Genomic DNA, 26,186 nt, shown 5'->3' on the forward strand with positions numbered 1-26,186 from the left:
TGTTGGCTTGTAAACTTTGCTTTCCCCAAAATGATGTATAGCTTGCAAATTGAACGTGGTCCTATCATGTTAAAGGACATATGACTATAACTAATAGTGGTAAGGGGCTCCTAATTGCAATTTTTGCTTCTGTACTTCCCACTTACAAAACTATAAAAACTAAGTAGAACAAAGGGCCGGCACGCTCTCCCTCAGATTTCTGTCGGAGCTGCCGCCGCTTGGCCAAGCTAAACAATAAAGCTTTGGTGTGTAAACTACGGACCTTATTTCTGTCTTTCATGTTTTGGGTCCCTCTGTATTTGGATTAACAGCTATAACTACCTTGTCTGCCCACAGCCTGCCCCCAACACACATTAATACAATCACGCGCATCCCAAGCAATCACCTGGGCAACGGGCTTCCACGTGGGCAGCGCCATCTTTAACAAAGTGAGCATGATATATTTTATCTGCCCAACAAAGTGCTATATTTCCAGTCTAATGCTCTCCTAACTGAGCTATTTCGGCTCCTAAAAGTGCTATATTTAATAATTCAAAAATTAGATCAGAAGTTGATGTTAGCTGTGAACTGTGTGGATACACTCGGTTTGATGAGGGTCATAGTTTAATCCAGGCCCTGGCCACTAGGCTCAGTGTTAGAGTGTCAGTCTGGCGTGTGGAAGTCCCGGGGTTCGATTCCCGGCCAGGGCACACAGGAGAAGTGCCTGTCTGCTTCTCCACCCTTCCTCCCCCCCTTCCTCTCTGTCTCTTCCCTCCCCGCAGCCAAGGCTCCCACATCCAAGGCAAAATTGGCCCCGGCACTGAGGATGGTTCCATGGCATCTGCCTCAGGCACTAGAATGGCTGCGGTTGCAACAGAGCAACACCCCAGATGGGCAGAGCATCACCCCCTTGTGGGCATGCCAGGTGGATCCAAGTCGGGCACATGCATGGGTCTGTTTCTCTGCCTCCCTGCTTCTCACTTCAGAAAAATATCAAAAAGAAAAACTAAACTAAATACGACCATTTGTTGAATTATTGTTGCAGCTGCGAGTATTTTGAGAGATGAATGTAATTGAATGAATGGTGTTGAGCAGATAAAATATATTATTCTCACTTTGTTAAAAATGGCGCTGCCCACGTGAAAGCCTGTTGCCCAGGTGATGGTATTAGTTGCCCTTCTTGCTTGGAATGGGCATGATTATATTAATGTGTGTTGGGGGCGGGCTGTGGGCAGGCAGGATCCTTGTAGCCTGGGAATTGGTTTTAGGACTAAGCCTTTTCCACCCTTTTTGATGTAGGATGGTGCACTCTCATGAGGAATCCCATTATGCCTCAGATAAGTAACTTTGTATCAGAGACTTCCCTATTTTGTATATTGGATTAAAGGTTTTGATTTCTACACTATAAAATGGGGGCAGACTGGGAGTTTGCCCTCTCGGTTCCTGAGATTAGCATTAGAGGAGACAGCAGAGAGAGGCCATGTGGAGGAGGCCAGGAGAAGCAGCCAAGATGGTAGAGTGCTGAGGGAGAAGCCAGTTTGTGCAGAGAGAAGGAGATGGGGAACAGAGGTGAATAAGTCTGGTGAGCTAGAAACCTTTGATTCTAGGAAACTCGGATAAGTCAGTAGCTTTGTGAGCACTGAATGAGTGGGATTTGGAGCCCAGTGTGTGTTTTTACTTGACTGCCAGGTGCAAGCTAGAATTAAAGCTAATGGCCATTGTTTCATTACCGTCTGTCCGAATCTAATGCGAACCTGCACGGGCCAGGCGGCTGTGATGGTGTGTTGGGCGGATAAAATGTATTATGCTCACTTTGTTAAAGATAACACGAGGAGGCAGTCGCCCAGGTGATATTAATGTGTGTTGGAGATCGTTGTAACCTGGGGCTTGGTTTTGGGATTAAGCCTTTCCTACCCTTTTTGGTGTAAGGTGGTACAATCCTATCATGCCTCAGAGAAGTGACTTTGTATTAAGAGACTTCCCTATTATGTATATTGGATTAAGGGTTTGGATTTCTACACTTATAAAATGGGAACGGAGCGGGAGTTTGGCTCTTGGTTCCGGAGATTATCATTAGAAGAGAGAGCAGAGGAGAGCAGAGAAAGGCCACGTGGAGGAGGCCAAGAGAAGCAGCCAAGATGGTGGAGTGCTGAGTGAGATGCCAGTTTATGTAGAGTTTGTATCTGGGAGAAGGAAGGAGATGGGGAACTGAGGAGAATAAGTCTGGTGAGCTAGAAACCTTTGATTCTAGGAAACTCGGATAAGTCAGTGGCTTTGTGAGCACTGAGTGTGACTGGGTTTTGGAGCCCAGTGTGTATTTTTACTTGCCCGCCGGGTGCAAGCTGGGATTAAAGGCTATGGCCCACCAGTTTTTGGCTCCATGGTTTCTTTGCCGACTGTCCGAATCCAATGCGAACCTGCATGGGCTGGGCTGCTGTGATAGTGGCCCTGGCCTTGACTGCTGGCTTTACATGGTGGCCTTGGATACTGGCTTTACAAATGGGTTGTATAAATTCTGTCTTATCAGTCTGAGAAGCCAGTGACCCCATCAGACCTAAAGGCCTCCTGGAAGGTCAAAAGCAATACAGGTCTGAGGGAAGGTCCTTATATGAACGTGGGTACTAAACTCTGTAACTCTCTGACTTAGAAAGGATTTCCAAAATCACCAGGGAGATTAAGACATACTGAATACAGAAGAGTGGAAAACTTTGATGTGTCCAATAAAATTCATAACCAAACTAGGAAATATTTTAAGTGGAGTGAAGAAGGCCTTTCTAAATCAGATCTAAAAACCCAGAATACAAAGAAGAGAAGATTGATAAAGTTTGCTACATTTAAAAAAAAATCAGTATTTTCTGTCTCTATCTCTAAACTACAAGCTCCTTGAAGTCAGAAATTATGCCTTTTGTTGTTTTCCCCCAAGTTTTCCATAGTGTTTACTACATATAGGACTGTTTGTTGAATGAATAAATGAACAAAGTAAATAAATTTTAACGAGGACATGAAAATTAAAATAAGACATTTCAATTTCTTTTTTTAATTCGTTTAAATTTTATTTATTCATCTTAGAGAGGAGAGAGAGAGGGAGGGAGGGAGAGAGAGAGAGAGAGAGAAGAGAAGAGAAGAGAAGAGAAGAGAAGAGAGAGGAGACGGGGGAGGAGCTGGAAGCATCAACTCCCATATGTGCCTTGACCAGGCAAGCCCAGGGTTTTGAACCGGCGACCTCAGCATTTCCAGGTCGACGCTTTATCCACTGCGCCACCACAGGTCAGGCTCAATTTCTTTAATAAGGAAAAATTAAGTTTACTACAGTGTGTTGGTAAGAATGTGATAAAGCTATGGTAATATTTTGCTGGTGGCATTGCACATTGGTTTTCTAAAATGTTTTCTTCATTCACCAATATTATGAAGATCCCCCACACACACACACAAGTCACAGTTGCTAACCTTTAACCCAATTTCATTTCTCAGAATCTGTCCTAAGATGGTAATATAAAATATTTAAAAATTATACATCCAGAGATGTTCACCATGGTGTATGTTTATTTTTTATTTATTTATTTTTTTAAGGTTTTATTTATTCATTATAGAGAGGGGAGGGGGGGGAGGAACAGGAAGCATCAACTCCCATATGTGCCTTGACCAGGCAAGCCCAGGGTTTTGAACTGGCAACCTCAGCGTTTCCAGGTTGACGCTTTATCCACTGCGCCACCACAGGTCAGTAAAATATTGTTTTGTGTATGTTTATTTTTTTTAAGGAAAATTTTTTATTATTATTTTTTTTTATTTATTCATTTTAGAGAGGAGAGGGAGAGAGAGAGAGAGAGGAGAGACAGAGAGAGAGAAGGGGAGAGGAGCAGGAAGCATCAACTCCCATATGTGCCTTGACCAGGCAAGCCCAGGGTTTCAAACCAGCGACCTCAGCATTTCCAGGTCGATGCTTTATCCACTGCGCCACCACAGGTCAGGCTCACCATGGTGTTATTCATAATTGGGATAAAATGGTAGTATCTATAAGAGTCAACAGTGAAGTAATGATTTTTTTTTAATTGTTGGATTCATGTGGTAGGCGTTAAAAATTATCCTTACAAAAATGTAACAGCATGAAAAATGCTTGTGATACAGTAACATCACATGAAGATGACAGAACTCAAAATATAGGTATTCTTTAACAATACAAAATATAAAGAAAGACTAGAAGGAAATACTTTAAAATGAGAACACATTTGTTGTAATTAGAATAATTTTAAGTACAGTGGCTAGTGGATGGGTGTTGGCAGATAAAATATATTATGCTCACTTTGTTAAAGATGGTGCTGCCCACGTGGAAGCCTGTTGCCAAGGTGATATTAATGTGTGTTGGAGCGGGCTGTGGGCAGGCAGGATCCTTGTAGCCTGGGGCTTGGTTTTAGGACTAAGCCTTTCCCACCCTTTTTGATGTGGGGTGGTGCACTCTCATGAGGAATTCCATTATGCCTCAGATAAGTGACTTTGTATCAGAGACTTCCCTATTTTGTATATTGGATTAAAGGTTTGGATTTCTACACTATAAAATGAAGGCAGAACCGGAGCTTGCTCTCTCGGTTCCTGAGATTAGCATTAGAGAGGAGAGCAGAGAAAGGCCACGTGGAGGAGACCAGGAGAAGCAGCCAAGATGGTGGAGTGCTGAGTGAGAAGCCAGTTTGTGCAGAGTTTGTGCAGGGAGAAGGAAGGAGATGGGGAACAGAGGTGAATAAGTCTGGTGAGCTAGAAACCTTTGATTCTAGGAAACTCGGATAAGTCAGTAGCTTTGTGAGCACTGAATGAGTGGGTTTTGGAGCCCAGTGTGTGTTTTTACTTGCCCGCCAGGTGCAAGCTAGGATTAAAGATGATGGCCCACCAGTTCTTGGCTCTGTTGTTTCATTACTGTCTGTCCGAATCCAATGCGAACCTGCATGGGCCAGGCGGCTGTGATGGTGGCTGTTGGGCAGATAAAATGTATTATGCTCACTTTGTTAAAGATTACGCTGCCCACGTGAGGCGGTAGCCCAGGTGATATTAATGTGTGTTGAAAATCCTTGTAGCCTGGGGCTTGGTTTTGGGATTAAGCCTTTCCCACCCTTTTTGATGTAGGGCGGTACAATCCAATCATGCCTTAGAGAAGTGACTTTGTATTAGAGACTTCCCTGTTTTGTATATTGGATTAAGAGTTTGGATTGCTACACTATAAAATGGGGACGAAGTGGGAGCTTGGGCGCTTGGTTCCTGAGATTATCATTAGAAGAGAGAGCAGAGGAGAGCAGAGAAAGGCCACGTGGAGGAGGCCAGGAGAAGCAGCCAAGATGGTGAAGTGCTGAGTGAGATGCCAGTTTGTGTAGAGTTTGTATATGGGATAAGGACGGAGATGGGGAACAGAGGAGAATAAGTCTGGTGAGCTAGAAACCTTTGATTCTAGGAAACTCGGATAAGTCAGTGGCTTTGTGAGCACTGAATGTGACTGGGTTTTGGAGCCCAGTGTGTATTTTTTACTTGCCCGCCGGGTGCAAGCTAGGATTAAAGACTATGGCCCATCAGTTTTTGGCTCCGCTGTTTCTTTGCCGACTGTCCGAATCCAATGCGAACCTGCATGGGCCGGGCGGCTGTGATAGTGGCCCTGGCCCTGCTTCCTGGCTTTACATTTGGTGTAGTCTGTGGCAGGATTCGATACAGATCGGCAAGGAGCCTTTGAGTAGTGGAATAGAGGACTGGCTAGTGTTAGGGTTCCCCATGGCTGTCCTTTTGGGGATTGTAGGCTGGCTGACTTTTACAGCCATGTGTGAGGAAACTGAGAGCTCTGTGCAAGAGGCTGCCCGGGACCTGCAAACCGAGCAGTGGAAGGAGATGGAGCAAACGCAGGAGAAACCGATGCTGACCCTGGAGCTGGAGGAAATGCTGGAGGAGGAGGCCAACCAGGTGTTCGAGATTCACCTGGAAATGGAGCAAATGCTGGAGGAGGATTCAGAGGTTCGTGAGTTGCAGCTTGCCCTGGATGTTGCAGAGAGCCAGCAGCGGCAGGAGGCCGGGGCTGAGGCTGAGGCTGAGGCTGAGGCTGAGGCTGAGGCCGGGTCCGGAGCTGCAAGGTCTGCGGAGCAGAAGGCGGCAGCGGCCCGGGGCTCGAGCCCGGCAGCCGGAGCTGGTGTTTTCAGTTCCTCTTTGGAGGATGAGGAGAATCGGGCTGGAGTTGTGATCTGCAGTCTCCAGAAGATGGAAGCCCAGCTGGAAGGAGCACCTACTACAGCCCTGGTAGGTCTGCGATTTTGGGGACATAGGATGGACGCTATCATGCTCTCCAGAGCCAAGATGGAAATGCTGACTGCCATTGCCATGTGCCCCTCTTTGGGACAGTGTAAGACCTGCCAGGACGGCAGGGATGAAGGGGGTGGCTGACGACCCATGTGCGTGGACTGATTTCCCGGACTACGACCGACCGGAGTGGGCACTGGCTCCTTTGTTGGATGGATTTACGGATTACGGATTTTGGACAATGTGAAATACCCTGATGGGGGTGGGGGGTGGCTTTGCTGGAAGCACTCCCCTGCCCCGGGAAGCTTTTCCCATGGCTAGAAAGAAGGCCGAGGACATTTTGCGCTTTGGGCAAAGTGCTCAGAGACTGGTGAAGTGTACCTTTGTGATTGTTGAAACTGTATGATTTGTGCTGTTATAATTTGTGTAATGTTCTAATTTCCTTGCACAGGAATGCTGGTGATGTAAATTGTGGGTAGTAAAGTGAGCATAGGGGTGGATTGTTGGGCAGATAAAATGTATTATGCTCACTTTGTTAAAGATTACACTGCCCACGTGAGGCGGTAGCCCAGGTGATATTAATGTGTGTTGAAAATCCTTGTAGCCTGGGGCTTGGTTTTGGGATTAAGCCTTTCCCACCCTTTTTGATGTAGGGCGGTACAATCCAATCATGCCTCAGAGAAGTGACTTTGTATTAGAGACTTCCCTGTTTTGTATATTGGATTAAGAGTTTGGATTGCTACACTATAAAATGGGGGCAGAACGGGACTTGACGCTTGGTTCCTGAGATTATCATTAGAAGAGAGAGCAGAGGAGAGCAGAGAAAGGCCACGTGGAGGAGGCCAGGAGAAGCAGCCAAGATGGTGAAGTGCTGAGTGAGATGCCAGTTTGTGTAGAGTTTGTATATGGGATAAGGATGGAGATGGGGAACAGAGGAGAATAAGTCTGGTGAGCTAGAAACCTTTGATTCTAGGAAACTCGGATAAGTCAGTGGCTTTGTGAGCACTGAGTGTGACTGGGTTTTGGAGCCCAGTGTGTATTTTTTACTTGCCCGCCGGGTGCAAGCTAGGATTAAAGACTATGGCCCATCAGTTTTTGGCTCCGCTGTTTCTTTGCCGACTGTCCGAATCCAATGCGAACCTGCATGGGCCGGGCGGCTGTGATAGTGGCCCTGGCCCTGCTTCCTGGCTTTACATTTGGCGTAGTCTGTGGCAGGATTCGATACAGATCGGCAAGGAGCCTTTGAGTAGTGGAATAGAGGACTGGCTAGTGTTAGGGTTCCCCATGGCTGTCCTTTTGGGGATTGTAGGCTGGCTGACTTTTACAGCCATGTGTGAGGAAACTGAGAGCTCTGTGCAAGAGGCTGCCCGGGACCTGCAAACCGAGCAGTGGAAGGAGATGGAGCAAACGCAGGAGAAACCGATGCTGACCCTGGAGCTGGAGGAAATGCTGGAGGAGGAGGCCAACAAGGTGTTCGAGATTCACCTGGAAATGGAGCAAATGCTGGAGGAGGATTCAGAGGTTCGTGAGTTGCAGCTTGCCCTGGATGTTGCAGAGAGCCAGCAGCGGCAGGAGGCCGGGGCTGAGGCTGAGGCTGAGGCTGAGGCCGGGTCCGGAGCTGCAAGGTCTGCGGAGCAGAAGGCGGCAGCGGCCCGGGGCTCGAGCCCGGCAGCCGGAGCTGGTGTTTTCAGTTCCTCTTTGGAGGATGAGGAGAATCGGGCTGGAGTTGTGATCTGCAGTCTCCAGAAGATGGAAGCCCAGCTGGAAGGAGCACCTACTACAGCCCTGGTAGGTCTGCGATTTTGGGGACATAGGATGGACGCTATCATGCTCTCCAGAGCCAAGATGGAAATGCTGACTGCCATTGCCATGTGCCCCTCTTTGGGACAGTGTAAGACCTGCCAGGACGGCAGGGATGAAGGGGGTGGCTGACGACCCATGTGCGTGGACTGATTTCCCGGACTACGACCTACCGGAGTGGGCACTGGCTCCTTTGTTGGATGGATTTACGGATTACGGATTTTGGACAATGTGAAATACCCTGATGGGGGTGGGGGGTGGCTTTGCTGGAAGCACTCCCCTGCCCCGGGAAGCTTTTCCCATGGCTAGAAAGAAGGCCGAGGACATTTTGCGCTTTGGGCAAAGTGCTCAGAGACTGGTGAAGTGTACCTTTGTGATTGTTGAAACTGTATGATTTGTGCTGTTATAATTTGTGTAATGTTCTAATTTCCTTGCACAGGAATGCTGGTGATGTAAATTGTGGGTAGTAAAGTGAGCATAGGGGTGGATTGTTGGGCAGATAAAATGTATTATGCTCACTTTGTTAAAGATTACACTGCCCACGTGAGGCGGTAGCCCAGGTGATATTAATGTGTGTTGAAAATCCTTGTAGCCTGGGGCTTGGTTTTGGGATTAAGCCTTTCCCACCCTTTTTGATGTAGGGCGGTACAATCCAATCATGCCTCAGAGAAGTGACTTTGTATTTAGAGACTTCCCTGTTTTGTATATTGGATTAAGAGTTTGGATTGCTACACTATAAAATGGGGACGAAGTGGGAGCTTGGGCGCTTGGTTCCTGAGATTATCATTAGAAGAGAGAGCAGAGGAGAGCAGAGAAAGGCCACGTGGAGGAGGCCAGGAGAAGCAGCCAAGATGGTGAAGTGCTGAGTGAGATGCCAGTTTGTGTAGAGTTTGTATATGGGATAAGGACGGAGATGGGGAACAGAGGAGAATAAGTCTGGTGAGCTAGAAACCTTTGATTCTAGGAAACTCGGATAAGTCAGTGGCTTTGTGAGCACTGAGTGTGACTGGGTTTTGGAGCCCAGTGTGTATTTTTTACTTGCCCGCCGGGTGCAAGCTAGGATTAAAGACTATGGCCCATCAGTTTTTGGCTCCGCTGTTTCTTTGCCGACTGTCCGAATCCAATGCGAACCTGCATGGGCCGGGCGGCTGTGATGGTGGCTCTGGCCGTGACTTCTGGCTTTACAGTGGCCGTGGCTACTGGCTTTACAATGGGTAACACCAGTATTGCCTTTGACATTCTTTGATAGATTTTTTCTCATGATATATTAATTTATTCAAATAATTTATTATAATTATTATTATTTTGGTATACTAAGTCTGGGAGTCTGGGAGATTCCCCATAGCTCTATAATATGATTATACTATTTTTAAATTAGAATATGTTTACATATCTCAGCAAATGTAAGATCTGTATTCTTACAGGGTTGCTGTAGTTACTGTCTTGATGCTGCTTGCAAATTCTGAAGGTATTTGGCAGATTTCTTTTGTGGACTGTTATATAGACTAAGTTATGTTCAGCTCTGTTGGGCAGATAAAATGTATTATGCTCACTTTGTTAAAGATGGTATTGCCCACGTGACGCCGTTGCCCAGGTGATATTAATGTGTGTTGAGAATCCTTGTAACCTGGGGCTTGGTTTTGGGATTAAGCCTTTCCCACCCTTTTTGATGTGGGGTGGTACAATCCAATCATGCCTCAGAGAAGTGACTTTGTATTAGAGACTTCCCTATTTTGTATATTGGATTAAGGGTTTGGATTTCTACACTATAAAATGGGGACGGAGCGGGAGCTGGCGCTCTTGGTTCCTGGGATGATTAGAGGAGAGAGCAGAGCAGAGAGCAGAGAAAGGCCATGTGGAGGAGGCCAGGAAAAGCAGCCAAGATGGCGGAGTGCTGAGTGAGATGCCAGTTTGTGGAGAGTTTGTATCTGGAATAAGGAAGGAGATGGGGAACTGAGAATAAGGCTGGTGAGCTAGAAACCTTTGATTCTAGAAAACTCGGATAAGTCAGTGGCTTTGTGAGCACTGAATGTGATTGGGTTTTGGAGCCCAGTGTGTGTTTTTACTTGCCCGCTGGGTGCAAGCTAGGATTAAAGACTATGGCCCACCAGTTTGTGGCTCCGTTGTTTCTTTACCAACTGTCCGAATCCAATGCGAACCTGCATGTGAATGGCCACGATGGCGGCTACTGGCTTTACAACCTCTAATTTCATTTGTTGGAGCCCTAACCTCCAAGGTGATGGTATTTGGAGGTCGAGCCTTTGGAAGGTGATTATGTTGGGACCCTCATGATGAGATTAGTGGCCTCATAAGAAGAGGAAGAGAGATGCCTCTGTCTCTGTGGGTAAGGGCCATGTGAGGAAACAGAAAGTCTCTGTCTGCAAACCAGGACACAGGTCCTCAGCAGACACTGAACCTGCTGGCCTCTTCATCTCAGTCCCCCCAGCCTCCAGAGCTGTGGTCCATCAGTGTCTGCTGTGTAGGCCCACACTGAGAGATGGGCTGACTCTTTGTGAATAGAGGGTGCTGAAGAGGGAACATCATAGCTCTCTTTTTATTTTGTCTGTGATCCATTTTATTCACAAGGAACTGGACAGAAAAACTAGTCTCTATAGCTTTTGAACTATCAATAAAATGAAGGTTCTGATTATTGGCATTCTAAGTATCCAAGGACTTTCCAGAGGTACTGTAAAGCCAGGAGCCACGGCCAGGGCCACCACTACAGCAGCCTGGCCCATGCAGGTTCGCATTGGATTCGGACAGTCGGTAAAGAAACAATGGAGCCAAAAACTGATGGGCTGTCATCTTTAATTCTAGCTTGCACCCGGCCGGCAAGTAAAAACACACACTGGGCTCCAAAACCCACTCATTCAGTGCTCACAAAGCTACTGACTTATCCGAGTTTTCTAGAATCAAAGGTTTCTAGCTCACCAGACTTATTCACCTCTGTTCCCCATCTCCTTCCTTCTCTCTGCACAAACTCTGCACTAACTGGCTTCTCACTCAATACTCTGCCATCTTGGCTGCCTCTCCTGGCCTCCTCCACATGGCCTTTCTCTGCTCTCTGCTCTCTGCTCTCTCCTCTAATATTAATCTCAGGAACCAAGAGAGCAAGCTCCTATTCTGCCCCTATTTTATAGTGTAGAAATCCAAACCTTTAATCCAATATACACAATAGGGAAGTCTCTAATACAAAGTCACCTATCTGAGTCAAGATGGGATTGTACCACCCCACATCAAAAAGGGTGGGAAAGGCTTAATCCCAAAACCAAGCCCCAGGCTACAAGGATTCTGCCTGCCTTTAGCCCACCCCCAACACACATTAATATCACCTGGACGACGGCCTCCTTGTGGGCAGCGCCATCTTTAACAAAGTGAGCATAATATATTTTATCTGCCCAACAGGTACCTGTCACTAACCTGGGAAGAAGAGGAACGGATTTCCCTTTGAGAGTTAAACTGTCAAAGCACAGATGTGGGCAGGTTTCCCAGGGAGATAAGATTGCTCCCAAGCTGAGTCCTGAGGAAAAGTGAATTAAGGTAGACCAGCAACACCTTAGAGATGATGCTGATGAGTGAAGACTGCCTTCTGGGCCAGGGTTCACTCTTAGAGAGGTGTTGCTGTTGGCTTCCGAACTGCAGTCCCGATCTGAGACCACACCATTGCTTCCCTTATGCCCAGCACACGTATTGGTGAAAATGGGCAGGCAGGGAGGACTTGGCCAAAACAGAGGCTTCTCCTGCATCCTAGACCTTTGTCTCAAGAGGTTGGAGGTTCTCAGTGGTCCTTATGGTTTCTTGGCAGTTTCTGATCCTCAGAAGTCTTCTGTTTCTAAACTAGATATGTAGATGTTTATATATTATCTCACCTCCCCACTGATAATTTTGTAGACCACATTTAAGGTTTTGTTTTTATCCTGAGAGAAATGGGACCCTATTGAAGGATTCTATGATGGGACTGTTGTGCTCTCTCTCAGTTGTGCAGAGGAGGGGGGATGTAAGAGGGTCTAGGAAGCCACTTAGGAAGCTATTTTAGTAAATCGGGAGAGAAGATGGTAGCTTGTGCTAGGCTGGAAAGAAATGGATTGATTGAAGAGACATTTAAACATGAAAATCAATGGCTAATGGCGGCTTGGAAATGGGAGTGGGGGAGAGAGCAGTGTGGAGGAAAACTTCTAGGTTTCTGGCTTAGGCAACTCCGCCAAAGGTGCAGCATTCCTTGTGGTTAAGGAGCCCTGAAGGGAGCCAGGCCTGACAATGGGTGAGTGTGTGGTGACCGCGGCTCAGTTCTGGGCAGTTTGAGTCCAAGGTGTCCTTGAGACACTCAGAGATGGCAGTTCTATGTGTCCTCATTTTCTGTAAAACATTAAACCTCCTGGTGCTTTGAAGGTCAGAGAGAGGTCTGCACTGGAGATGTGATTTGGCAATCATAGGTATCTGAATAGTACTTGAGACTGTGGATATGGTGAAGATAGCCTGGGAGGAGGGTGAGAAATGAACAAGGGAAAGAAAAGGCTAAAGAGAACAAGGCAGAGAAAGAACTGTCCATGGGGGTAGGCAGAGGGAAGGAGCAGCAGCTCTCAGAGGCCCAGGCCAGCACTTCAGAAAGAAAAAGGTGATCTGCTGCAGTGAATGCTGCTAAAACATTGAGTGAGATGTCAAAAATTGTTGAGTGGTATATTGTTAAACGAGGTATAGACTTTTGAAATGGTATGGCTGTTGGACAGGTAAATTTGGATAGGTAATTGATCTGTTAAAAGTGAATTATGTTTGCCTGACCAGGCGGTGGTGCAGTGGATAGAGCATTGGACTGGGATACCGAGGACCCAGGTTCGAGACCCCAAGGTTGTTAGCTTGAGCGCGGGCTCATCTGGTTTGAGCAGGGCTCACCAGCTTGGACTCAAGGTCACTGGCTTGAGCAAGGGGTTACTCGGTCTGCTGAAGGTCCACGGTCAAGGCACATATGAGAAAGCAATCAATGAACAACTAAGGTGTCACAACGAAAAACTGATGATTGATGCTTCTTATCTCTCTGCATTCCTGTCTTTCTGTACCTATCTATCCCTCCCTCTCTCTGACTCTCTCTCTGTAAAAAAAAAAAAAAAAAAGTGAATTATGTTTGCTTTAAGCTGTATATTAATTAGATTTGTTTGGGAGGTTGTATAAATTTAGTTTTCTTTAAACAAAATCAGTAATTTACTGTCTCGTAGAATCAAAATTCCCAGGGATAAGCATGGTTTCTGACACAGCTCAAACAATGCCGTTGTCCACGTCTCTGTACCTGTTTCAGCACTGCTTCCCATTGAGGAGGGAGCTGTCCTGGTGACCCGGGGCCTCTTCTGGCTTTTCTTATCCTTACCATCCCAGTGAAAAGAGTGTTTCTCCTTTCCAGTTCTAGTCAAAACCCCAGGATTTACTTGGATTTTACTAATTTATGTCAAATGCTTACCAATAAACTCGTCATTTCAGTCAGAAGCAATTAAATATACTGACAGGCCAGGCCCAAGTCACCTGCTCAGCCCTGTGTCAGCCCAGCTGAGGAAGTAGTCTTGTCCGTCTGAACACAGGGGGTTTGACTAAGGGAAGGGCGGCTTCCCAAACAGAAACTGGGATGTTTTCCCAGGAACAGGAAGGATGTGTGCTGGCAGATGAAGACAACAGACAACTATTTTAACTATAAAAGAAGTTTGGGGCCTAGGGATTTGACAACCGGCTTCTGCAGTGTACTTGGTAGGTCATCTGTTTTGGCCTAAAGGGTGAATGAATCTATGTGTGTCTGGTATTTACGGAATGTGGCTTTGGGTCTGGTTTTTGGCTAGAGGAAGGCTGTAACTGTCCTCGCAGCATGTGCGACCACTGGTTTGGGGAGCTGAATAGTAGTTCATCTTAAGGACACTTTGAGACCAGCCAGCATGTGAAGAGGTGCTCAGTATCACTAATCATTAGAGACATGCAGATCAAAGCTACAATGAGACAATTCCTTACATCAGTTAGAATGGTTACTATAAACAACAACAACAAACAAAATACAAAGTGGGGAGGATGTGGAGAAACCGGAGCCCTGGTGCGCTGCTGGTGGGATTGTGAAGTGGTGCGCTGCTACAGGAAACAATATGATGGTTCCTCAGAAAATTAACAGTAGAACTCCCTGCCATATGACTGGGTTTGCTTTCAATCTGAAAGAATTGGGAGCAGGGCGTCAAAGAGACTCTTGTTGCCCTCATGTTCCCAGTACAATTATTCACAGGAGGCAAAAGTAGAAGCCACCCGAGTATTATTCATTGGCAGATGAGTGAATAAACAAAGTGTGGCCTCTCCGAACAATGGAATATTATTCTAATAGGGAAGAAAATTCTGACACATGCAATAGTATGGATTAACTTTAAGGACACTATGCTAAGTGAACTAAGCCCATCACAAAAGAACAAATACTTTCTGATTCCACTTATATGAGTTGCCTAAAGTAGTCATATTTATAGGGTCAGAAAGTAGAATGAGGCTGGTGAGGGGAAAATTATGAGTTGTTTAATGGGTACAAAGTTTGTTTTCCAAGATGCAAAAGTACTGGAGATCTATTGCAGGCACAACAATGTGAATATATTTAATATGACTGGATTGCACACTTAACAATGATGAAGACAGTAAATTTTATGTTACATACTTTTTACCATTAAAAAATTTTTAGCCTGACCTGTGGTGGCACAGTGGATAGAGAGTCGGCCAGGTTCAAAACCCGGAGGTCACCAGCTTGAGTGTGGGCTCATCCAGCTTGAGCACAGGTTACCTGGCTTGAGCCCAAGGTCGCTGGCTTGAGCCCAAGGTCACTGGCTTGAGCCCAAAGGTCGCTGGCTTGAGCAAGGGGTCACTGGCTCAGCTGGAGCCCCCCAGTCAAGGCACATATGAGAAGTGATCAATGAACAACTAAAGTGACACAACTACGAGTTCATGCTTCTCATCTCCTCTCTTTCCTCTTCTTTCTCTCTCAAAAAAAAACAAAACAAAAAAAAAAACCAAAATTTTAAAGGCCACTTGAATAATTCAATAAATTATGTAAATAGATGTTCCTTAAGGACTAATAAATATTAGTGCCCTTAGCCAAAGGCAGGGGGGTTTTAGTGACTGAATTTCTGAATTTATCAGCTATCCCTAACAGCACCACCATGCCCACCTGTGCCCCATTTTGCCCTGAATATGCCTCTGAACTCTATGTGGCTTGAGTATGCAGTGACATTGACAGATTTGTATGATCCATTAACCACCAATAAGTTCTCCGTATTCATGAGTCTGTTACTGTTCTGCCTGTTTATTTTGTTTTTTAGATACCACACATAAGTGAAATCATCTGGCATTTGTGTTTCTGTCTGACTTATTTCACTCAGCACAATACTCTGTAGGTCCATCCATGTTGTTGCAGATGGGAAGATTTTATTTCCTTTTATAGCTGAGTAATATTCTGTTGTATATATGCACCTTTTCTTTATCTATCATCTATTGATGGGCACTTAGGTTGCTTCCATATCTTGGCTATTGTAAATAGTGCTGCAATGAACATATATAAGTACATGTCTTTTCAAACTAGTATTTGGGTTTCACAGAAGAAGAATTGCTGAGTCCTTCTTTATCTGTAGTTATACCTTTGGTTTTAAAGTCTGTTTTGTCTGGTAGAAGAATTGCTTCCTCAGATCTTTTTTTCTTTCATGTCTATTTTTATGAAATACCTTTTCCCATCCCTTTACTTTCAGTCTGTGTGTGTCTTTCTATCTGAAGTGAGTCTCTTCTAGGCAGCATATGGAAGGGTCTTGTTTTCTTATCCATTCAACCACTCTGTTTTATGTTTTGTTTTGTTTTTACAGAGACAGAGAGAGAGTCAGAGAGAGGGACAGATAGGGACAGAAAGACATGAATGGAGAGAGATGAGAAGCATCAATCATCAGTTTTTTGTTGTGGCACCTTAGTTGTTCATTGATTGCTTTCTCATATGTGCCTTGATCGTGGGGCTACAGCAGACCGAGTAACCCCTTGCTTGAGCCAGCGACCTTGGGTCCAAGCTGGTGAGCTTTGTTCAAACCAGATGAGCCCGCGCTCAAGCTGGCAACCTCGGGGTCTTGAACCTGGGTCCTCAGCATCCCAGCTGACGCTCTATCCACTGCGCCACTGCCTGGTCAGGCAGCCACTCTGTTTTTGATTAGAGTATTTAACCCATTTATATTTAAAGGAATTGCTGATAGATATTTATTTGCTGGCATTTTTATTCATATTTTTCCTCTTATTCTTCTTAAAGAAGTCTCTTTAACATTTCTTGGGACCTGACCTGTGGTGGCACAGTGGATAAAGCAATGACTGGAAATGCTGAGGTTGCCGATTTGAACCCCCAGGATTGCCTGGTCAAGGCACATATGGAAGTTGATGCTTCCTACTCTTCCCCACCCTTCTTTCTCTCTCTCTTCTCTCCCAAATGAATAAACATTTCTTGTAATACTGATTTGATGATGATGAACTTCTTTAGCTTTTTCTTGTCTGGGAAGCTCTTTAACTGTCCTTCCATTCTAACTGATAGCTTTGCTGGATAATCTTGGTTGTAGGTCCTTGATTTCATCACTTTGAAGAGTTTATCCCACTCTCTTCTGGCCTGACATGATTCTGTTAAGAAGCCAGCTGTCAATCTTATGGGAGCTCCCATGTAGGTAATGAACTGTCTTTCTCTTGCCTCTTTTAAGATTCTCTCTTTGTCTTTAACCTTTGTCATTTTACTTATGATGAGTCTTAGTGTGGGCCTCTTTGGGTTTGTCTTGTTTGGGACTGTCTGTGCTTCCTGGACTTGTATATTCCCATCACCAGTTTAGAGAAATTTTTTATTATTATTTCTTCAAATAGGTTTTCAACCACTTGCTCTCTCTTCTTCTGGCACCCCTATGATCAGGCAGATTAAGGTCAGTTGAGGCCCAGGGTACAGAAGAAAATATTGGGCCCCTTAAAAAAAAGAGAGGGAAAATAAAAATACATGTTAACCATGTTTTTAAATAAATAAAAAATATTATGTATCATTAATGTTAAAATTGCACATATGAAACCAAACTTGGTGTCATTAGAAAAAAGTGTAAAATTGGGGTTTTGTGGGGCCCTTCAGACATCAGGTTCCAGGGCATGCACCCAGTGTGCCGGCCGTTAAATCCACCTCTGCCTATGATGCGAATGTTAGTACACTTGATATTGTCTCAGAGGCCCCTTAAACTATATTCATTTTGAGAGGGGGTTCTTCTTTCTTTTTGCTGCTTTGATCAGGTGATTTCTGCTATCCTATCTTCTAAATCACTGCTTTGACTTCCTGTCTCTTTATTGATGTTCTCACTGAGATCATTGACCATCCTTATAACCAGTGTTTTGAACTTTGCATCTGGTAGATTGCTTGTCTCCATTTTGTTTAGTTTTTTTTTTTCTGGTATTTTATTCTGTTTCTTCATTTGGAACATGTTTGCTTGCAGTGTCACTTTGGCTGCCTCCTTGTGTTTATTTCTATGTATTAGGTACAACTGCTACATCTCCCAGTCTTGGTAGAGTGGCCTTATGTAGTAGGTGTCCTATGGGGCCCAGTAGCACAGTCTCCCTGGTTGTGTGAGCTGGGTGCTCCAAGTGTGTCCCTTGTGTGGGTTGTGTGCCCTTCTATTGTTGAATCTTGACTGCTGTTCCCATATCAGTGTCAGGGGTTGGCTGTGAAGACTGGCTTGATCACAGTGGAGGAGCTGTTGTGCAGGAGCTGACCCTACAGAGCAGGATTGCCTTTGCAGGTCTCTTTTGCTGGCTGAATCTGCCCTTTGTGCCATTTGTTGAGGTGATTGGGTTGTGTGGTCTAAAGCTGGCTACCGGGTGTGTTGGTTCTGGGCCCTTTTGGAAGGTGCAGGCCACGGTCAACTGCTGACTGTGCCCTGCCTGGGGCCACCTGGTATGTGCTACAAAGCAGTCTTCGGATGGTTGCCACCTGTGCTAAGCTTGGAGGTGCCTGGGAGATGCTAAGCTGGGAAATGAGGCTGTCTGTCCCTAGTGCTGACTTGTAGGCACTTAGCAAGAGATATGGGGTATGCCAAGGCCAGATGTTGTTTATACAGGGATTGTGAACCTTTGAGAGATTTTAGGAAAGTTTCAAGCATGAGCCAAGACAGGCTGGTGGTATGGAAAAGCCACTGGAAGTGGCTTGGGTAGGTCTTTAACCCTTTGAGTAGTACGAACGTTATTGTACTTCCTTGTGCCTCCTGACCATCCAAGTACAGTTGATTTATTTTAAAAATGTGTAAGGCAACACTAAAAAAAGGCAAATATATGTTCTTCTTGTTTCCATAAATTGGTTATCAAACAAACATGATTTTAAATTAATAAAACCATAAATGGAACTAATTTCATTTTTTGAAAAAAACTCACTTCCAGGGGTCAGCAAGTATGAAAAAAACTCACTACTCAAAGGGTTAAGTTGGCCAGGGCAGGTCTCAGAATCACCAGCGTGGGGTGAGTGGTATTAGCTGGGTTCATGGAAACTCAGATATGATGCTGGCCTGCCAGCTCCATGTGGGAGGGCTCAGCAAAGGAACAAAGCACCACTGTCTGGGAGTAACCTGCCCCTTCAGTGCTCATCATGATGTCAGACACTTCAGTTCTTCCCCATATGTCTCTGGCACCTTTCAAGCTGCTGCCCCACTGCTGGAGCTCAGAGGGAGTGAGTCCAAGTAAGTCCATGCATGGGACCTTTAAGAGGATCACCTGAGACTTCAGCAGCCTCTGTCTCAATCAATCACAATTCCTGATGATTTTTACAGCCAGAAGTTGTGGGGAGTTATCTTCCTGGCACTGGAACCCTGGGCTGGGGGGCTTGGTGTGAGGCTGGGACCCCTTGCTCCTCAGGAAGGAACCTCAGCAGCTGAGATAGTCCTCCTGATTTTTATCCACCACATGTGGGTTTGAGACCAGCCCATTCTGGCTTTCACCCCTCCAACCAGTTTCCCCGTGGCTTCTTTATCTCCTTAGTTATAGGACGTTTGAACAGGCAGACTTCAGTCATTCTCAGTGTTGGTTGTTCTGTAGTTCAGTTGTAATTTGATGTGGTCATAGGAAGACACTACTACGGATTTTACATACCTACTATCTTGACAAAGCTCAACCCACTTTTTATGACTTTGGATTTTTTTTTATTTATTCAATAAACATTTATAAGTGCCTATTGAATGTAACTTTTATTTTTTATTTTATTTTTTGTATTTTTTCTGAAGTTGGAAATGAGGAGGCAGTCAGACAGACTTCCGCATGCACCCAACCGGGATCCACCCGGCATGCCCACCAGGGGGCGGTGCTCTGCCCATCTGGGGTGTCGCTTTGTTGCAACCAGAGCCATTCTAGCACCTGAGGCAGAGGCCACAGAGCCATCCTCAGCGCCCGGGCCAACTTTGCTCCAATGGAGCCTTGGCTGAGGAAGGGGAAGAGAGAGACAGAGAGGAAGGAGAGGGGGAGGGGTGGAGAAGCAGATGGGTGCCTCTCCTGTGTGCCCTGGCTGGGAATTGAACCCAGGACTCCTGCACGCCAGGCCGATGCTCTACCACTGAGCCAACTGGCCAGGGCCTGTAACTTTTATTTTTATTGAGATATAATTAACATACATATTATATTAACTTCAGGTGTATAACATAATGCTTTGAAATTTTATACATTGTAAAGTGATCACCATGAGAAGTGTAGTTAACATCTGTCACCTTACATAGTTAACAAATATTTTTTCTTGTGATAACTTTTAAGATCTATTCTCTTAGCAACTTTCAAATAGTTATCATGATGTACATTATATCCTCATGGCTATTTCTTAACTGTAAGGTTGTACCTTTTCACCCTTCACACAGTTGAATGTCATATTTGAGCTAGGAGATATAAGGCGTGCTGTGTGGTCCTTATTCTCAAAGCCTTGCAGACTAGCCAGCTGCACAGGACAGTGTGGTAGGTGCTGTGACAACAGTGGGCACAAGATGTGGGAACAGAGGGGATCAGTTCACACATCTTAATATAAGGAGTCTTCTTAGCCAGGGTCATGACAGGGCTAAAATTTTATTTCTCTTTAATATATGAAAATACTTAAGAAATAGATGAATCAACTGTCCTAGTGAGAGTCTTTAACACAGATCTCTAAATAGCAAATAGTAGAGCAGACAAAAATCAGTGAGGACATAGAAAGTGAAACAAAATAATGGGCATTCTTGATGTAATCGATGTGTGTAGAACCCTGTACCCAAGAATGATTAAATATACATTCTCGTCAAGTACATGTATTGAATATTTGTTGGCCTAAGTGGTGCTTAAAGGAAATTGTGTTGTTTTACAAGCATAGTAGAAAATATAAAATACTGAAAATCAGTGATTTAAACTTATCTCTCAAAAAGAATAATAACAACAAATTGGCTCTAAGGAAAACAGAATGGAAGAAATCGAGAAGAAATCAATGAATTAGAAAGCACATACATATAGGGAAAAATCAACAAAGCCAAAATTTGATACTTTGAAAAGATGAATAAAGTTGATGAACCCTTACTAAGTCTGATTTTTTAAAAATACATAAAATATATTAATTAAAAGGGGGGTATCACTATAGAGCCTACAAACATTTTAGAGATAAGAGGATATTTTAAATATCTTTTTTTTTTTTTTTTTTTTCATTTTTCTGAAGCTGGAAACAGGGAGAGACAGTCAGACAGACTCCCACATGCGCCCGACCGGGATCCACCCGGCACGCCCACCATGGGGCGATGCTCTGCCCACCAGGGGGTGATGCTCTGCCCATCCTGGGCGTCGCCATGTTGTGACCAGAGCCACTCTAGCGCCTGAGGCAGAGGCCACAGAGCCATCCCCAGCGCCCGGGCCATCTTTGCTCCAATGGAGCCTTGGCTGTGGGAGGGGAAGAGAGAGACAGAGAGGAAAGCGCGGCGGAGGGGTGGAGAAGCAAATGGGCGCTTCTCCTGTGTGCCCTGGCCGGGAATCGAACCCGGGTCCTCCGCACGCTAGGCCGACGCTCTACCGCTGAGCCAACCGGCCAGGGCCCTGAGCCAACCGGCCAGGGCCAAATATCTTTACATCATAACAATTGATCATTTGGATGGAATGCACAAATTTCTTGAAAAATACAACTTAACCAATGCCAACAGAAGGAATAAGAAATTTAAGTAAAACAATGTCAGTTAAGGAAACTGATTCTATTATTTAAAGGTTCCACCTAAAGAAAACCTCAAACCCTCTGACTTACCTGGTGAATTCCTCAGACATATAAGGAAGGAACAACGCCAGTCTTCCACAGGCCCTTCCAGGCCACAGAGAGGGGGCCTAGTTCCTAACTCTTTATATGGAATTGAAAGAATAATTTAACAGGGAGAAAAATAACAGACCAGTCTTATTGATCTTTCTTATGGATGTAAAAATCTTTAATGTAATTTAGCAAATTGGGTGCCTGAAAAAAGATAATTTGTTACAACACAGTAGGTTCTTTCATGTATGTGAGGGTAACTTGAAAATCAATACATTTCACCATGCTGATGGAAAATAGAAAAATTATAAGATCATTTTGATAGATACCAACTTTTTTGCTTAGCAGAAAAGGCCCCTTTCAACAGATCGACCCCATGTCTCTGGCCTCTTCTTGCTTTGCTTTGTGTGCTCACACACCTTCAGAAGCTGAGCCTGTCTTTCTATAGAAGGGTGATGTGCTGCCTCGTCCTGAACTCATGCGACACTCTGGCCGCTGCACTTCAGACTGCCTGGGTGGACAGCATGCGAGCCAGATCAGTATGACTGGGGAAACGGTGTCAGACACGCACTTTCATTGCTCAGCGGATATGCACGACACAGAAACACAGATCTTGCTCTTGTGGAGTGTGCTGGAAACAATGTGGGTAGAGTGACAGACACACCCATCGACATTGCAGTGTGCGCGCTCCCTGATGCTGGGTCAACACAGACTGTTGGCCCTGGGCGCCCCCTGACACTGCTTATCATTCTCTGCTGGTCGTCGCTCTGTCCTGGACATGACTTCTTGGTACTGATGTCTGTTCTTTTGTCTGATGATGATTTGGTGTGCCCTGGAGTCCTTTGCCTCTTTCCTTCCTACCTTGTTCTATGTTCCCATCCATTTCTGCACACAGCACTTCCACAGACTGTGACAAACTCCCATCAGTTCACGATGGCTTCTTATGGCATTGACTTTTCACTGGATGGGGGACCAGTGTCCTGAGCACAAGAGGAAAAGGTCCCCGGGTGACTCTGAAGCATTCTCCCCTTGGCAGAGCCTGTGCCTGTTTTAACTCCAGCCCAACACCCAGCCACAGCGGGAGCACAAGGTGGGCAGCGAGGGCTGCAGTAGTGGTAGGCGTAGCATTTTGCTGGGAGCACAGAGCAAGCCACAGAACTAAGTCAGGGAGGGCTGCACGGAGGAGCCCGTAGGTGAGCGGAACTGGATTCAGCTGATGGGTAAGCCTTACAGGAGATTCAAGGAAGTGGATTTTCAAAAATAGAAGATCAGTTATTAAAATCTAGGAATATATGAATAACAAGTGGCTAGGTGCAGACCTCTTTACTAAAGCCCATGACAGAATGAAAGAGCTCTTTCTGAATCCTGGACACAATCCTGATTAGTATACATCAAATAAAAGCAAGATGTTCTGCATCATTGGACAGGCTACCCTGCTCCCAAGAAATGATGCTGGCATGTTATGCTGTTAATTAATTTTAATAAAGAGTTTCATTCTTTAGTTCCATTACTCAACCAAACTTGGAGCATCTTCTAGGGTTAAACACTATAATAGGTGCTCTATCTACACAGTAGCTAGAAGAACAGACACAGCCCGGCCTGCATGAGGCTTATAGTCCAAAGTCAGTCATCACTATGCACACACAGGCAGTTGCTATGGGAAAGAAAAGCCCGGTGCTGCGGGAAGGAGCAGCAGAGCGACCCAGTGGAGACTGGAGGTAAGATGAACAATGATTAGAGGCTAACAGCAAAAATGTCAGGTGTCAAGGGGGACAGAAGAGAGGTATGAAGTCTAGGACAAAACGGTGTGGACAGCCTGATGGAGAGGAGCCGTAAAGTGGCTCAAATAGGAGATGCTGTCAAGGTGACGGGCCACAGCTGTCCCGTGAGGCCAAGAGCAGATTGTTTCTTTTCCTTTTTAATTTATTTTATTTTAGAATAGTTTTAGATTTACAGAGAAGTGGTAAAGATAGTACACAGTTTCCGTACACTTGGCATATCCTAGGTCCCCCCCACCCACCCCTACCCTTGCTTTTCTAAGTTTGCACCGTGTTGGAATGGGTACCTTTTTCCTACAGACATCCCATATACTTGTCCAGTATGCTGTGTGGTTCAAAGTAAAAACAAAACGACACACAGTAAGTAGTCTTACTCCAAATTTTATTTAAATTTTGATTTTGAAATGGAAGCAGTATAAAATATTTTTTTTCATTAACTCAACTTCTTTGTTTGGGTAAGATTTCACTTTAATCACGAAAAATATAGTGTCCAAATTGAGACAGGGTGTGAATATAACATGCATACTGGATTTCAAAGACTTAGGTGAGACTCTCTTTTTTATATTATTTTATTAATAATGCTCTAAATTTTTTTTTTTAAGAGAGAGAGAGGGAGGGACAGACAGGAAAGGAGAGAGATGAGTGTAAGGTCAGTGGATAAGGGGGAAAGGTCAGATCCACGAACTTTGGCTAGGACCACCCACAACCAAGTGCGCCAAAAGAACATAACTTCCCAGGAGCCCTTTGGAAAACAGCAACCATCTGCCAGCGAGATTTCACCACGTCATAGTAGCTTGACCACCTTAAGGACACTTTAAATATCTCCCACATGGGTCACCATTTGCGGCTTCTCTGGCCTCCATCTTTCCTCAAGGCCAGGGAACCTCGCCGGGTAGGATGCATGCTCTGTACTCAGTAAAGCCTTTTATTATTCCACACTTTGTGGCTCTGACCCCTTCCTTCCTTCTCGGCGGGGAAAAATACCTTACAATGAGAAGCATCAATTCTTTATTGTGGCACCTTAGTTGTTCATTGATTGCTTTCTCATATGTGCTTTGACTAGGGGGCTCCAGCAGAGCAAGTGACCCCTTGCTCAAGCCAGCAACCTTGGACTCAAGCCAGCCATCACGGGGTCATGTCTGTGATCCCACGCTCAAGCCAGCAACCCCGCACTCAAGCTGGTGAGCCCGTGCTCAAGCTGACAACCTTGGGGTCTTGAACCTGGGTTGTCAGCATCCCAGGCTATTGCTCTATCCACTGTGCTACCTCCTGGTCAGGCCTAAATTGTTTACATGTTGAAATAATAATTTTTGCTGCATTAAGTTAAGCAAAATATTAACATTTTATCAATTTAATTTTGTTTTTAAAATGTGGCTACTAGACAATCTAAAATTACATGTGACTCACATTCTGTTTCTCCCAGATAGCGCTGATGTGGTGCGTGCCTCACTTCTAGTTTTGTGGTCCCTCATCACACAGAGCCCAGACTTCGCCTAACCCACTAGGGCCGCACACCTAAGTGATCTCCAGTCTCCTGCCACAAAGATGCAGACCTGCTAACCTTTTGCGTGCAGCACGTCCTCTGTGTGCAGGCCGACTTGTTCAGTGAGTCCCAGTGTTGGGGCACTGTGTTAGACAGCAGTGCGTGTGTCATTCTAATATTGCCAGATGGCCCTCCACGACAAAGGTACCAGCTTCCACTCCCATCAGCCGTGTCTGAGTGCTCGTTTCCCTGGGTGCCGCTGCTTTAAACTATGGCAACATGGTTTTGGGTATAATAATAAACAAATTTTTCTCTTTGCTAATTCCAAGAGAGCTTTAAGAAGAAATCACAAATGGTTTGCGTAACTTCATTGTTTATTTATTTTAAAAAGAAAAAGAAAAGGTGACCAACTATTGATGATTAAACTCTAAGAATCAGCATTTTAAAATTGACTTTTTTTCTAATGGAAATATCAAGGAATTAACCTACACTGTTTCCCTGAGCTGTGAATTTCTATGAAGGTTTTATCATATGCAGATTTAGGAAGAGCTGTTCTGGTGGTTAAGAGACATTTCCTTTTGTCTTCCAAGAGGTAGAGATTTCTTGAGTGCCTATGGCAGCCTTCCCTGGCTGGGTGGGTGACACCACGAGGCAGAACTCAGTGGGCGCACAGGGCCTGCACCCTGTCAGGGGTCAGTTCCCTGACTCATTATACTAAATGTTCAACATGCCAGCTTAACAGGCCGCTTACTAGGGAAGTCCACTGACAATGTAATCGGAGCTCATGAGCTGCCATGATCATGAGATGATCCATTCTATTCGCTTTATGAAGAAGCTGCAGGAAAAGTTCATCCTTCCTTCGCATTTGGGATCCAGCTGTTGTCCCTCATTCGGGACTTGTGTGCCCACTACTGCCCTCTTTGCCTCTTCTGTTCATGTATTCAGGAGGAAATAAAGAACTAAACATTCAGTGTCTAAAAACAAATTGCTTCAGTTCTTCCATTCATAGGAATCGGAAAATAAGATACAATGAGAAATCTCACTCTGTAGCTAGGGTTGTGTCAGATAAGTCAATGAATCAGTGTAACGGGACTCCTCAGCTTATAGGAATATAAACTCATGTTTTGGCAAATCCTAGAGGCATAGAAGAGTATTTCACAGGAAATGTGACTGTGGACATTTATCATCTTTAATAGTTTATTGTTTGTCAATATGAAAAGATTAAGATGAGAAATAAAAGGTCCATGTTGACCGTGCGGGAAGAGAACTGGGACACGGCACTCAGTGGAATGGTCACCCCGTAGCTGGTGAGGTGGTTGTCTCTGTGTGAATACCACAGAATAAACAACAGAACAGCTTCCCGCACCACAGCTGTTCTTTGCAGATTTTTTCCTTTGTTGCTAATTTTGCTTAATTACTTTGTTTCAGGAAGGATTTTCACTCATTGGTAGCAAGAACTGGTTGAAGATTGTGAGACGCATGGATTGTCTGTTGTTTGGAACGACAATAAAGGCAAGATGCTGTTTTTAAGCAACTGGTTTTTTAAGAAAATGACCACACTCTTCTCACCTTCTGGGTACATATGGTCCAGGTGGGGGGAGGGTGCGGGAGCTTCTTCTCC

General features: G+C 45.0%; 1 protein-coding gene across 1 annotated transcript in view; it reads left to right on the forward strand.

The window, feature by feature from the left end:
* REC114 (REC114 meiotic recombination protein) overlaps window positions 1–26,186 on the forward strand; it is a 113,156-nt gene that overhangs the window by 69,806 nt on the left and 17,164 nt on the right. Inside the window, exon 3 of the mRNA XM_066341537.1 lies at window positions 25,994–26,077. Within this exon, the coding sequence (XP_066197634.1) occupies window positions 25,994–26,077 (84 nt within the window). The remainder of the gene's footprint in view (window positions 1–25,993; window positions 26,078–26,186) is intronic.

Source organism: Saccopteryx leptura, chromosome 6, assembly GCF_036850995.1.
Source record: "Saccopteryx leptura isolate mSacLep1 chromosome 6, mSacLep1_pri_phased_curated, whole genome shotgun sequence".
Classification (NCBI taxonomy): domain Eukaryota; kingdom Metazoa; phylum Chordata; class Mammalia; order Chiroptera; family Emballonuridae; genus Saccopteryx; species Saccopteryx leptura.